This window comes from Pseudomyrmex gracilis, unplaced genomic scaffold (genome assembly GCF_002006095.1).
Source record: "Pseudomyrmex gracilis isolate BER0280 unplaced genomic scaffold, ASM200609v1 scaffold_17, whole genome shotgun sequence".
NCBI lineage: Eukaryota > Metazoa > Arthropoda > Insecta > Hymenoptera > Formicidae > Pseudomyrmex > Pseudomyrmex gracilis.
In genome coordinates this window covers 560,609-575,248 of record NW_018020601.1, presented here as the reverse complement: position 1 = coordinate 575,248, position 14,640 = coordinate 560,609, and the positions used below count along the sequence as shown (strand labels likewise).

General features: G+C 35.7%; 2 protein-coding genes across 3 annotated transcripts in view; one reads left to right on the top strand and one right to left on the bottom strand.

The window, feature by feature from the left end:
• Window positions 1-4,874, bottom strand: part of LOC109864075 — a 36,811-nt gene extending 31,937 nt beyond the window's left edge. Inside the window, exons 1-2 of one of the 2 annotated variants that reach the window (XM_020444926.1) lie at window positions 4,099-4,874; window positions 607-1,567 (exon numbers count right to left, since the gene is read on the bottom strand). In XM_020444926.1, the coding sequence (XP_020300515.1) occupies window positions 607-809 (203 nt within the window). In that variant the 5' untranslated portion in view covers window positions 810-1,567; window positions 4,099-4,874. The remainder of the gene's footprint in view (window positions 1-606; window positions 1,568-4,098) is intronic. The other variant, XM_020444925.1, reaches the window with a different exon arrangement.
• Window positions 4,875-12,065: 7,191 nt separating this feature from the next.
• Window positions 12,066-13,518, top strand: LOC109864124 (zinc finger protein 468-like). The gene is made up of 5 exons (XM_020445040.1): window positions 12,066-12,262; window positions 12,409-12,573; window positions 12,720-12,911; window positions 13,037-13,201; window positions 13,330-13,518. The coding sequence occupies exons 1-5, from the start codon at window positions 12,203-12,205 to the stop codon at window positions 13,516-13,518; spliced, it is 771 nt and encodes a 256-aa protein (XP_020300629.1). The 5' UTR covers window positions 12,066-12,202.
• The last annotated feature ends 1,122 nt before the right edge of the window (window positions 13,519-14,640 follow it).

Below are 14,640 nucleotides of genomic sequence, written 5' to 3'. Positions count from 1 at the left end.
ACTGACTTCGGTCACGTGATTACGGTATATATATATATATACATATATGCGTATGTGTGTGTATTATATATAGATATAGAATATTACATATAATATATATAATATTTTCTTTTTTACCTTTTTTCTTGTTACGTGACTTTAGTCACGTGTTGTTTTTCCACTTCTCTCTTTCACTATTTTTTTAGTTTGATTTTCATGCGTTATTTCTGACATTTCTCATATGTGTATTATATGGTTTATAAGACGTATATACTATCTGTCATCGCGGTGACAAGTTGTGTTCACTGACAACACGTTAAATAAAAATAACAATAGCGTGCGCGTAGCGCGCGCTTATGTTGTGGTAGTATAATAAAAGTTAAAAAAAAAAGTTTTATAAGAGCATCTGTGATTAATGCAAAATGTATGAAGAATAGTGTGCGTTCTATGTTTATGTTTATGAAAACAAGCGCGATTTTTCAGACTCCTTTTAGCTACATCTAGCGTCGTTATGTTAAGTTTAGGTTTACGATACAAGACCACATCCACCTTTATGTAACTGTTGGTAAAGCAACTATCTTTCTAACCAATACTAGAAAATTGTATGAAAACATTTTCACACATTACCTGTCGAACGTCAGGCTGTCCTGTCGGTAATCGCAACCGTTGCAGGTGCTGCATTTCGACGACAGATCCGTGTCTCTGTCGGTATCGTCGCACCGATTCTGATCCTTCCGATGATCCACCACGACGCTCCACGTGCGGTGAATAAGATAGAACAGGTAGAGCGGTTTGTTTCGCCGACACGGTTGCGATCTCGTGTTTCCCATCGTTTTTTTTTTTTTCTTATCTTCGAAAGTTCCGCAAGTTATATTTCGTCGCACGTACAAGCACCGGAACGAAGTAAAAATGAGTCAAGTTTAAAAAAATTCATTTCGCTGAACACTCGACACTGTTTGAGCGCGAAATCGTAGTTTTGTTCACGTTTTAACGACATAGTTTCAGTCTCTTTTCTTGTAAAAGTTCGGTTGCACATATCCGTGAAACTTTTTAATCGATTCGGCGCACTTAATTAATTACACTCGACGCAGCCGATCTCGGAAACTCGGTTGAGACTACGCAACTTTTCCGGTCGGGAAGTTGTTTACACGCGCGCAGCACATCATGCACCACAAAGATTAGCGTTTGATCGCATGACCGATCATTAGGGCCGTGGGATTCTGGACTGCGTGAATCTCTTGCGTGCCACGACCCCGGCCTTCAGTCAGACTCGTGTAACAACTTAAGTAATAGCTTGCATCTTCCTTCCCGGGGAGATAACTCCGGAGGCGAATCCGCGCGCGATCGCGGTCTATCATTTATATAATTCTTTTTGGACCGACGATTTTTTCTTCGCCTTAATTCGATTTCTGAAACAGATCGCGCAAGTTCCGCGTTATAAGTTCGCTTCTACATGACTTGCTTTCGAACGAATGTTTTATGCAAATATTCGTATCCGTTACACAATAATGTATCTCGAACTGTTTTTGTGTCATCTAAAAACTAAACTGTGGGCGAATGAAAATTTGTTTTGAGTCGTAAAGTTCATCTGAAAATAATTTCGAAGCATTAAAATCCTTTCGCGGGAATTCGCAGACATTTTCTCTCAAGTGTCCATTACAACGTCCTCTGTTTTGCATAAATAAATTTGTAACGATTGTTGTGAGTTGTTTCGAAAGGACGAAAAAGATGCGAAGGTTAAATTAAGATGAAGTTTTCGACATTAACATCCGGTTTTTATTTTCGATTCCGTACGAACAATCGTACCATAACCGCGTGCGTTGTTTCTTACGTTATCTCTTCCTCGCCGCGGCAGACGCATTACTCACATTTCTTCTATGCTACGCGATTGTGTTTACACTTGCGTAATTATAGGTCGAGAGGCAAACGACTCGAAAGTAGCATTTGAGAGAATGAACGAATGCGCGCTGCTGCGCCTCCTACTCAAATGGCAAAATGAGTAAAACGTGTTTTTATGTAACATGCGGGGTTTTATTAAGATTTTATATATACGCGCCGCGCGGAATAAAACGTCCGTAAATTACACTCGCGACATTAATGTGAGAATGTTTTGCGCCGCGGTAATTTCCGTCCTAATGAAAATCTATTTAAAGCCACGCGTGTCTCATTCGGAATTAACTCACGTGGTGGTTTTTCTCTTATTTCCGCATTGTTTTTGTTAATCACGTAAATATTTTATTTCTGATAAATTGCATCCAACAGAAATAATTCTCAAAATTATTTTCCGACTCGATCATCTTTTGTAAAACGTATAGTTTTTTCTTATAAAAGTGATTTTTCTCACAAAAGTTTCCCTTCAATCGTCTTTAATTTGTTATGAAGTTATAGCTTTTCATCGATTATTCGCGCGTCGAAAGCTACATTTTGATGCTACTTGACTATACTATTTGTTTCTCGTGGTGATCATCTGATACTGATGTGGAAAGGACCACGTAGCGTTATCACACGTTATTATCTGCAAATTATATGCAACTTTTGTGGCAATTCTTTTTGTTTTTTTATCAAGTCTGTATTTTCACATGATATTATCTGTAAATTACAATGTAGCTTTTGTGTTAATTTCTTTTGTCGAACGTTTGAATTTCCACGCGTTATTATCCGCGAATTGTACGTATAACTTAGTAATTGTTTTTTTTTTTTTTTTTTGAGTTTTTGTTTTTATTAAACGTCAAACGTTTACATTTTTCCACCGTCGTTTCTTGCGGTTACGCTTTCCCACGATAGCTAAGATCGCTCGCGTGATCTTGTACGTGATCTACGTGATCGCGCGTAATGTCGAGTGTGCGAGACCAGAGTTTTTTTCCCCTTCAAACTCTCTTGTCATTAGTGTCACTGTCACCGATGTCTCAGAAATTCCCACACACGTTCACCACGCACGGCGACAACGTGCCGGCGAGCCGCGCTAACGGAGAAGAAGAGAATATATACATGCGGTACTTTCAAAATATTCGCGCGCGTCCTATCACACTCGGTTCTTCGGATCGTGACCATTTTTTTGTCGGCGTAACGGAGCCTCGCGATTATTTCGAGTGACTCGTGAATGTATGTGTGTGTATGTGCGCGCGCGCGCGCGCGCTAAGCGCGGCGGCGATTTATCTTCCTTCCATTATTCGCGCGTAAATCAAGTCGTTAGCTGTCAAGTGTGTTTCGAATTAGATTCGTTATTTAATTTAAAGATTAACCTTTAACCGACCGATTATTGTATATCGATTTCGAATGCTTGAGAGAAGAGAACCAAGCGTACAATTACATATAATTTGCCTCAACGCTCGATAAAGAAAAACAAAAAAAAAAACTGGCTCTCTCGAGAGTGTCTAAACTGCGCGTTCTAAACTTCCGTATTTGCGTTGCTTTCTTTGCGCTGTCACTCGCGACAAACGGTACCGACAAATCAAATTGCCAAGAAAGCATGTTACCGGAAAATCGTTATTGGAAAAACCTAGTGATCCACTGACACGCGCGAAAAACTCGCCGAGAGACCGTTATCATAATAGCCGCTTTATACAAATGTCCGATTTCTCTTTTATATAATTTTTCTTTTATCCTCCTTTAGAAACACATAAAAACACTATTTGCCAATAAAAATATATACGTACGTTATATACGCACGCGTCCGTGTATGTGTGTAATGAAAGAAAATTATCTAACGTGTTCTTACGAAATATGTGCATTCTCCTCATATTACATCTTCCCAGAGTTAATTAAGGTCGAAACAATTAGGTTCAATGTCAGACCCCAGATACAACTAATATAAATTTGCTCGAAACATTTTAATTAAACGTTGATTCATTAATTTTGACCGATGTAATATGGAGAATAATTAATGTAAATTTGTTTAAAACATTATATAATTTAATGTTATATAATTTAATGTACAATACGAAATATATATTAGGTGAGTGCAAAAAAAAATTCTGACTTCGTGAAAAATGTAAATTAAATTAGTTTTTCATAAAATTGCTCGGTCTATTTTTTTCTATCAAAACTCTTGCACTCGGTAATATTCAATTTATTGAAAAAAATACAGAAATTATATATGTGTAAGATATCTCTACTCACGTTTACACGCGCGCAGCATTGTGAGCGCGCGAAACAAAAAACCACACACCTACACAAATATTTAGTAGCGCTCTTGCAATATGAAGATTGGAACAAAGAACAATTGCAAATGCTTCAAAGCGCGCACAAAAGCTGTGAAGTCCCATTGAGTTCTCTCTCTCGCGTTCCGTTCAGCAGACGTCAATTTAATCCCATCCGCGGCATTAAAATCACCACCAACCGGCGTGTCGCAAGAACGACACGAAGCGACTGCTTAGTATCCCAGTGTGTTAAAAATCGCACTCGGCACCGTTCTCACTCTATTCTTCTTCTTCTTCTTCGTCTGTTGCTGGCACTTGCTCGCATAAACATTCAACACACTGCGCATTACGGACACAACCGTGAAAATTATCGGTGCTCTCCCTTCTTTCCCCCTCCCTTCCCTCACACGTGGGAGAGATTCCCTCTCGATAATACCTTCCTTTGACGCGAAGGATTCTGCCAGCACTGCCGCCAGGCACGAACCCCTAGGTGCGCCGGGAGAGATTGATAAAAAAACGCGTGTACGAGAGCGTACGTGAGGCATTCACCGGGCGGCTTTCAAGAGCCGACTGCCAACCCGCGAATGCCCCGAGGTGCACGTGTGCAGCACATCGCCTCTCTTGGTTCGCCTCTCCAACGAGAGACCTGCTCGTCTCTCTTCTTCTTCTTCTTCTTCTTCCTCGGTTGGCGCGGCCTAGGCGCGCCGTGACTCGAGCGATCGAACAACAAGAGAGGAGAGGACGCTGGTGTGCTCGCGCGGAGAGTGTTTCAGACTGTGGGTCAAGTCGCGACCTACGGTGTAACGATGCACCGTGAGTCGTCGACTTCTCTCCACACTTGGGAAACCGGGGAGAGACCATGGCGGGAGAACCCGCTTCACTGGGTCAGGATGTTGAATGTGGAACCACCGCCTTGACTCCCGATTTCGAGATACGGTAGATTTTTACGAAGAAACAAAATTCGTCAACAACAGGCCTTTGGTCATTTTTTTTGCGATTTGCATTTGTGAGCGTTTCTTACATTAATTCGGATGGACTTTATTGCGTTTTTTTTTTTTTTTCAAAAAATTTTGATGCGATTTCACGGAATCGTTATAGTATTCGCGTAATTCTTGTCATTGACGTAACGACGAGAACATCATAAAATACGAAGAAATCTTTATCTTCTTGCAAATGTACCTGTTGGTGAATCCGAGCCTGATTGCACATATTACACGGAATGCGAGCGTGGAATCTGCGTGAAGAGGTTTTCTTCGTCGCAAAAAACTAGCTAGTTTGTGCCGTTAATTGGTGCAATTTAAATGAGTACGCGTAATGACACCGCGGTTTGACGAGAAAGATCGAAGAGGAGTATGGTTTTCGATGAGATTAAGTACCTAACGAGCTCTGACGTCGGGCGATAACGTAACACGCAATGTACCTGTATCGTATTTCATTGTAATGTGGAACGGAAGCGAACGGTTCTCTCTCTCTCTCTCTCTCTCTTTTGCAACAAATGTTTTATTAAATTTGAAATATTGTAATTGTTATTCCGTGGCAAATGTGCGATAATACCAAAATTAAAGTTCCGTTGGACGAAAGAGACGAACTTCTATACCGCGATAATAAATTGAAAAACTACGTGATGTGTCTCTTATATTGTTTTTCATGAACTTGCATGCACAATGCATGCATGTTTTATTTTTCGCCTGACAGTCACTCACTAGGTCACCTCGACGCGGACTCCACTGAGGTTTCTTAACGAAAAGTAATCAAGTACCGCTGCAAGACGGAACCCACAAGAAATGCGATTTTCATAGCCTGTAATTGCGCAACCGTCAATGAAGAACGTTCGCGAGATTAGATTTCCGAGAGCAAGAAACAAACAACGCTTTAAAAAAAAATATTTGTCGTTTAAAAAAAATTTAGTCACGGTTCTGCGAGATATCGGCATATCGACTTTGAAGGATTTGTAACTTTTATGATATATGCTCTCTTTTAGTAGGACAAGAGTTCAATGTATATCCTAGTTCTAGTTTAGTGACATTCGTCAAATTGACGGGTTTTCGAAAAAACATTTTATCTTTTATTATTTTTTTATTTCTTCTGTATTTTAATACTTGAAACAAAAACAGTTTTCAAATACAAAGATTTTTCATATTTCAGACCTTTTTCTCGTTAATATAAAACTACTCATTTTTGTAATTTAAAATGAGAAATCTGAAATCTTGTCATTTGATTGTTAATGTCAACAGAAAAAATAAAACCAGGAAACTTTATACCATAAACTTTCTCTTCGATCAAAAATCACGTGAAAATGTCGTTTTCGACGGTGTTTATATTTTTCTTTGCATTGTTGTAAGACGAAAAATAAATCCCAAGTATCTCGTCAGATTAAATTCGCGGCTAACCTGAGATAAGTGTTTAACTGGCGTATCATCCTATGAGAGACGATGTCGCTTCCGGGTGCCTGTGCGATGTCAGGAATAAGGAAATGCAGTAAGGAATATGGTAATGAGAGATAGGATCTACGATTTTATAATAATTCTCTCTCATATCACGCGCGCGCGCGCACAAACTCTGTTTTTGTATCTACTTATTTTTAATATACATATACCCAGAAGAAGAATTTATAATTAAAATTATAATTTACTAATTAATATTCAGCAGCTAGTGTAACATCAAACCAGCAAAAATTTGTTTGATCAGTGTGTTTGTGCGAAATATATATTTTTATTTATTTAAACGTGTTTAAATTGACACAGTGACAAATGAACACATTGACAAAATAAATCTTGTTAGTTTAATATGCATTCATTCGTGTATTATTAATTTGTAACGAGAAGAATTTGAATCAAAGATCGAAACGTACACATTTGATTTTGTAATTAATAACAAATTTTATACCAAGCCGCCAATAATTGCGTTAACTCTAATTTATTACTTGTGTTAAGTCTGTACAAAAGACTCTTTAATAGAAAATTTATTTATTTACAAATTAAATTTACAACCACGGTGTTTACAAAATTTTACGAATATATGCAACTATAATTGTAATAAGTGAGACAGCACTTTGTATATTTCTCTGGTCTCAAATAAAAAAAATTAAACAAAACGTGTATATGTATGTATATACATATATATATATATGTATATATATGTATATATAAGTATATATATATATAGTTACACGATACGCGCGGTCTAATGAGATATATCTTGCGGCGCGCGTAATCTTGATAAGTCACGTAGAATCGACGCGAACGGAAGTACGGATTAAGTCGTTATCGCGTCGCGTACCGCGAAGGGATGTGTGTATATGCTCGTGTATAGAAACGACGCGACGCGGCAAACGTCATTTTTTTTGTCGGTATTGAAAAGTAAAATCCGGAGCGATCTCTTGAGATAAATCCGACGCGGTAATACCAGTAGGTTAGATTCACGCTTGACCTGAGTCGAGCGGATACATGTAACCATGTATCAAGGCGGCAAGAAAGCCCGCCGCTTCCGGATGCTTGTGCAATGTCGGGAACACAAAGTCGGGGGAAGCGAAACGAAAGAAAGGATAATTATTGACGTCCGACGAGAACTCTAATAATTTCAACATAAGAAATAAGCAAGAATTAAACCGAGCAAAAAACTTGACATTAAAAAAAGAAATCCTTTCTATATTTAACTCTCGAGAAATCGCAGAGAAAGAGAGAGAAAGAGGCAACGTTTTGCTCCGAGATCGCGCAACAAAGGATTAATTTATGCGCGCGGTGTGGCTGCCATCGCGCGATCTTCTACATCTGAAACTAGCCTCCGCAATTCCGCGAGAGAAGCGGACGATCAAAAGAGGAACGCGTAAAACGCGTATATACACTGTGTAGATACGCACGATGTCTATAATACCCGTGCGAGTGCGGTTTTGTATCGCGATAGCTTTCTGGACAGTGTGTATATATACGAGACCGCGGTTGCTTATTATACGTGCGTGTGTGGGTCTCTGTGTGTGTGTGTGTGTCTCTCTTCCGCGAGAAAACTTCCCTACCGGAAAACACATCTCGACGACAATCTGCACGCGCGCGTTTTTTTAATTACTATTTATAATATTCGCACTTTAAGAGAGACAGAGATCGAATTAATATCGAAATAACAACATACTGAATACGTATGTTATATCGAAGAAATTATAGCGTTGTATATTTTTACGATTTGCGTAAATGCGATAAAAACACCGCCGGGAGCGAGTGAAAATCGCAATTGAATACAAATATCGCGTATAAACTGTCAAGCAACGAGGATTTCGCGAGAGGAGAACGACCGATATGTCGTACTTCGCCGTGGGCGACTAATTAGAGAGACTTTACAAAGTTGTCGGAGCGGCATCGGCGTCATTAAGTGGGACAAGGTGTCGCCCTATAATCAGACGATACGACCCAACAGAAGCAGGCCGTTACAACTGTGCTCTGCTCTCTGCCCCACGCACTCGTTAAAATTCTAATCGCCAGTCTCTCGGAATTGAAACGCAGTTTGCTTCTTTTAATATTGGAGTGAGAGCATCAAATCACACATATCGTAAAACAAATAGCTGGATAATTTGTAAAAATTCATTCAAAAAAAAAAAAAGAAAAATTATTAATTGAAAATATCAATAATATAATAAAAATGTAATACTGAGTTAATTAATTTTTTTTGTTGAATACTAATGAAGCCTCTTAATTGTTTTGATCAATTTTAAATTTACCAAAAATAAAGGAATAAGCAACGAAATTTGTTTTTCTCATTGAAAGACTGCAATTGCGATTCTTTACAATTAAGATCAATTTTGCAAAAGGCGAGCGAAGGTCCGAACGATCCAGTTTACTAAGTTTAGATCTGCTCGCGAATATGAATCCCAGTCGTTCTCGAGAGAAGACGCGTCTATACCAGCGCGCATGGTAATGGCCAAGCCTACGCCCATCTCTTACATGGAATTATATACCGTTATATTATTTATATCGCGATTATGTACATTTTGTACCCACTCTCTCGAACCATCGACACATCACTCAACGCGCATCACTCGCTCTTTTTCCGAACGTCGGATTTTTATTGCCGATGTTAATCTCGCTTATTAGAATTTATTTATCAATTTTCTTGCTTACTACAGTGTGTAATTATGTTCTAATTCCACTAAGTCATCACGCGCGCTTCGACTACTAAACGTGAAAGCGATGTACAACAACAGATATACGACGAATTGTATCGATAAGGAATCTTAATAGGATGTTGACACTTGATAGGGTGTTGACATTGTACGCGCGTGTACGAGAAAGTATTTTTTTTATATATTTTTTTTTTTTATTTTCGTCACCTTCAGCGCTTTGTTAACACCAGAACTACCGATGTTGAATGTGTATCTGATTTTCAGTTTATTTCAAATAAAAGTTTGTAATCGCGAACAAAGACAATATTTAACTCAATAAATCATTTGTTTTCAATTAAAGAAGTTTGAAAACCATTTGACGAGTCATTTTGACGAGTTGGTTTTGATAGTGTTGAGACAACAATATACAAATATGAATAACAAATATATGAATTATCAAACGTCACGCGATAACTATCGAAATCCCAAATGATATTATTTAGTCGCGACATAAATACCTCAGTTAAGATAATTGTATGATATTATCAAAGATAATAGCAACCAATCAAAATTTTGTCACGATAGGAAGCTTGACGATAAAATGAACGTGGCGTTAATATGTTTCTTGATTTCTGTATCGCATAAAAGTTGACGCTCGCGTTTGAAAACACCGCCTGAATGTTATCCGAAGAGAAAGTCGAAGAGAAGCCGGTTATGGGCGCGCTTTATGTGTTCCAGTCCAGCGCCACGATGTACACGTTTCTGTGCGAATAACTACGTTGTCACATACGCTTTGGTTCTGTTCCGTTCTGTTATAAACAATAAGACTGTACCAACGCATGTTAGATCAAAGATGAGATTTTCTTACCGGGTGAATGTAAGAAAAATACTCACGACAGAGATGTATTTAAAAATGCACAAAACTCGTAAATACAGATAAAACCGTATTCTATGTATCATAAGGAAAAAACACGCATGCCTCAAATCATTTATTTAGAATAGTAATAAATACATATCGGTCTATCAGTCATACTTTGTCGATCTATACGAAAAAATACAATTTTCCTTGACCAGCTAGAAAAAATTGCTAAGTTTACCGAATTATTCGTATGTTGAACAAAACGTTTCGGTAGTAAAACAAAAAATCTCAATAAGTCTAGCTAATTTTTTTCGTTATTTAATAACTATCCGTTTTGTTAGTTTAGCAAATCTTTTTTTTTTCTGTATAAGATGAAAACGTTAATAGACATACAGATTAGTAATAGTAAGATATTTGTTTTCCTCAAACTTTGCTTCTGCATCCTTAAATTCAACAGCGATTTAATTTGCAATGAAAACAAAACTGTTAATTTACGAGATACAATAATTGCATCTCTATAATAAATGTGACCATTGTTTTAAAAGTAAGTAAGAATTTAGACACATTCAATATGACAATTTTACTTATAACATACGATGAATTTAGTCTAGGAGAAAAACAATATCTGCTCATAATTCTTAAACTATGTATAAACTACACTCAACCTTCCTTGAACGTAATGGTATTGCACAGTTTTTTGAAAGATTAGTGAATTACGCACAGTGTACAAAATATGTAATGATAAATATATATATTAAAAAAATCACCGTTTCCACGTTTTTTGGTAATATTGATTACCAAGCTAACCATCTGGTGTTAGCTTGTTATTGCCATTCCCTTATTTTTTTTTATTTTTTCTTTTTAAGAAGAAAATGCTTTAAATAATAATAACATGAAAATGTTTTAAAGAAGATATAAAAATTTGGCGTAAGTTACGCCGAAAATAAACCTATTTTCTACTATTACAAAATACAAATAAAAATTTATGATAAACCATCAAAAGAAAGATTGCAAATAAAGTAAACTGAATTGCTAACCAGTTTTTCTTTCAAGTTCCTTATTCATGCTTACAGCTATTTCGTTAGATATGTTTTCGAAACAAAAGTAAATTATTTACCATTTTTTTATGTCCACAGTGTTGAGCAAACATGATCACAAGTTACGTATTCCTCATAATTAAATAACATTATTTTTACTACAACATAGTTTTTATATATACCTTTTATTTCCTTGACATACACATTTTACAATTTGTTTACACTTTCGTTTTTGATCTTCTTAAACGTACCAAGAAAAATTATTCCAGTTTGCACTTCACTATTTTATCGGCCACTGTAATACTTCGTATCAAAATGTGATACACACCTTGCGAAGACTCGCGTTTATTTCTTGTTTTGCGTTTTAGACGTAAGCAGTGATATTGAAAGATACGTGTGACCCTTTTAGTCGTTCTTTGTATTTCTTCGCATAAAGTTCGTTACTTTGGTATAGGACAAGCACTTCAAGTATCGATTCAGGTGAGAATTTTGTAACTCGTATATGTGCTGTTAGTTATTAAAAATAATAAGTAAATACTATAATATGTAGTACGTTTACTATTTCNAATTTAGTTACATTTCAGTCTCACTTGAGAAATGATACAAAGATATATTTCAAAGTTATCTCTATACAGTATATAAAACTGTATTTGTTACAACACCTACTTATTTATCTCAAGAAAGCGATAGTTTGTAACAGTTTCCAATCTGCAAATTCTTACGAATAATTATTCGGACAAGAAAATAACGACACAAGTAAACACGTAAGACAAAAGTTGTATCAGCTACACAGGATAAAACACATTTCTGCGACAACCTTAACAGAGCATTTGACTTACAACACATATACAATATACAAATGTAACCTAAACTAAAATAATAGTTTTACGTTACTGTTAATTTATGTATTATTGTATGTAATCAATACTTATATTTGAATTTTATAATTATTATTGTGTATGATTTGTATAACATTATTAGTAAAATATTGTATAAAAGGTGCTCTACATTATTTTAACGTAAGTCTCTCAACTCAGCACACACTCTTCACAAGTCATTGTCAGTATTGTGTTATTACTGTTACTACTTTTTTCCTACCATGGAATCAGTTGCTTCATCTAGTCGACAAGAAATTCCAGCTAATAATTATTTATGTGAAGTAAGTATCGAAAAAATCTCAATTATCGTAAGTACAACACATGTTCAAAATATTAAATATATTGTGTCGGTTTATACTAGCAGTAGTAATAGAATATATTGACAGACTAAAATAATAATTATTGTTACAATGATTTTTGTTATCAGCTATGTGACANGAGATTTGCAACACAATATGCACTAATCATTCATGAAGAAATTCATTCAACTCGCATATCTTGTAACGTATGTAACTCAGTTTTTACATGCACCGACGATTTAGACAAACATATTGCAGAAACGCATTCAAGCTACCGTTATTATAAATGTAAAGTGAGTGATGAAAATTACTTTTTTCGTAGGAACACTTTGTCCAAAATATTAAACACTATACTATTTTACATGTACAATAAATGTGACTATAATCAAAACATGGGAATAGTAACTTTAATATTGGTACGATGTTATTTTTTGTTCAGTGGTGCCACGAGAAATTTAAAGAACGATCTGAACTAGAAGATCACGCAACCACTCATAAACAAATAGATGTTTTTGAGTGTGAGTACTGTAGAAAGTTAGAAAGAAGTGTTTGCTTTCAAAGTAGGAATTTATTATGTACACACATACGTCAAGAGCATCCAGAAAAGGACATTGAAATGGTTACATCTAAGGTACGTGATAAATACGTTCGTCATGAAGAAACCATGTTTGCAACATGGTTTAAAATATATCGGTCTACATTAGCAGAACATGTTGACAAACAAATTATTCTCGTAACAATGTTATGTTTGTTTAGTTATTTACCAAGATATGTGAAAATATAAGTGATCTACGAAAACATGAAGTAACTCATACCCAGTCAAGTGTGTCGTGTAAATACTGTCACAAAATATTCAATTCAAATTTTACTTTAGCAATACACATGCGCGATAATCATCCACAAAGTAAACATATGTGTAAAGTACGTGATTAACACACCTTTATCATGAGAAAACCATTTCTTTAGCATGCTTTGAAATATATCAGTTTACAGTAGCAAACTATGTGAACACAAAAATAATTCCGTTATGATGTTTATTTTGTCTATAGATATGTAAAGTATACGTAAATCCACGCGCACTAAAAAAACATGTGCTTGCTGCCCATAAGTTTTACTTCTGTTCTTACTGTTTTCAAATATATCTGACAAAACAAAAATTAGATGATCACAAATGTGTCGAAACTAATGTACCCAATCATAAGTGTCCCGTAAGTGATAACAAATTACGCATTTACTAAAAGAAAACCATTTATTCAACATGCTTTAAAATATATTGGATTACAATAGCAGAACATGTTAACAAAATATTATTTTCTGATTTTCTTTTTAGATATGTAATAAAATATTTTTACGTATAGAACAATTAAACAGGCATACACTAAGACATAAAGAAAAGTTTTTCAAGTGTGAGGATTGTACCATAGAGTTCGAATCAAAAACAAAATTATATGACCACAGAAAAAAATATCATTGGAAGTATCAATGTCAGGTACGTGATAAACACGCTTTTCTTATAAGAAAACCATTTACCATGGCGTAAAATATAGCGGATTACAGCAGAACATGTTAAAAAAATAATATTACCGTTATGATGTTATTGTTGTCTAGAGTTGCAAAAAATCATTTATACTTCGTAGCAGACTAATAAGCCATATACGCGAGGACCATTCAGGTTACTTGTGTGATTCCTGTGACAAAATATTCTCAACGGAAGACGATTTTGTGAAGCATCTCTTAGATATACATAAAGATGTCCTTCTATTCTGTCCCGTAAGTGATAAAAAATACGCAATTAGTATAAGAAAACCATTTGTTTATCATGCTTTAAAATATATCGGATTACAGTAGCAAGACTATGTTACCAAAATATCATTTCCGTTATAATGTTATTTTTGTTTAGAATTGTGAATACAGATGTATGACACGAAACGAACTAAAAACACACTTACGCGTAAGACATTCATGTTACTTGTGTAATTACTGTGACAAAACGTTCTCTCAATACAGAGATTTACGTACTCACAAAGACTCCGAGCATAGTAATGTCAATGTTTTTACGTGTCCCGTAAGTTATAAATACGCATTTATTATAAATAAAACCATTAGTACAACATATTTTAAAATAAACTAATTTCTATTAGTAGAACATGTTAACAAGAAAATATTTTCATTACAATGTTAATTTTGTTTAGTTACAATGTGATTCGGTTTTTGCAACACAAGAGGCACAACAAAACCATTTAGTCTCAGACCATTCACATCATTCCTGTAATGAATGTCGCCAAGCATACAAGACGAGAGAAGAATTATGTAAACATAAATACTCCGAGCATAAGGAAACCTATTTTCCGTGTCTTGTA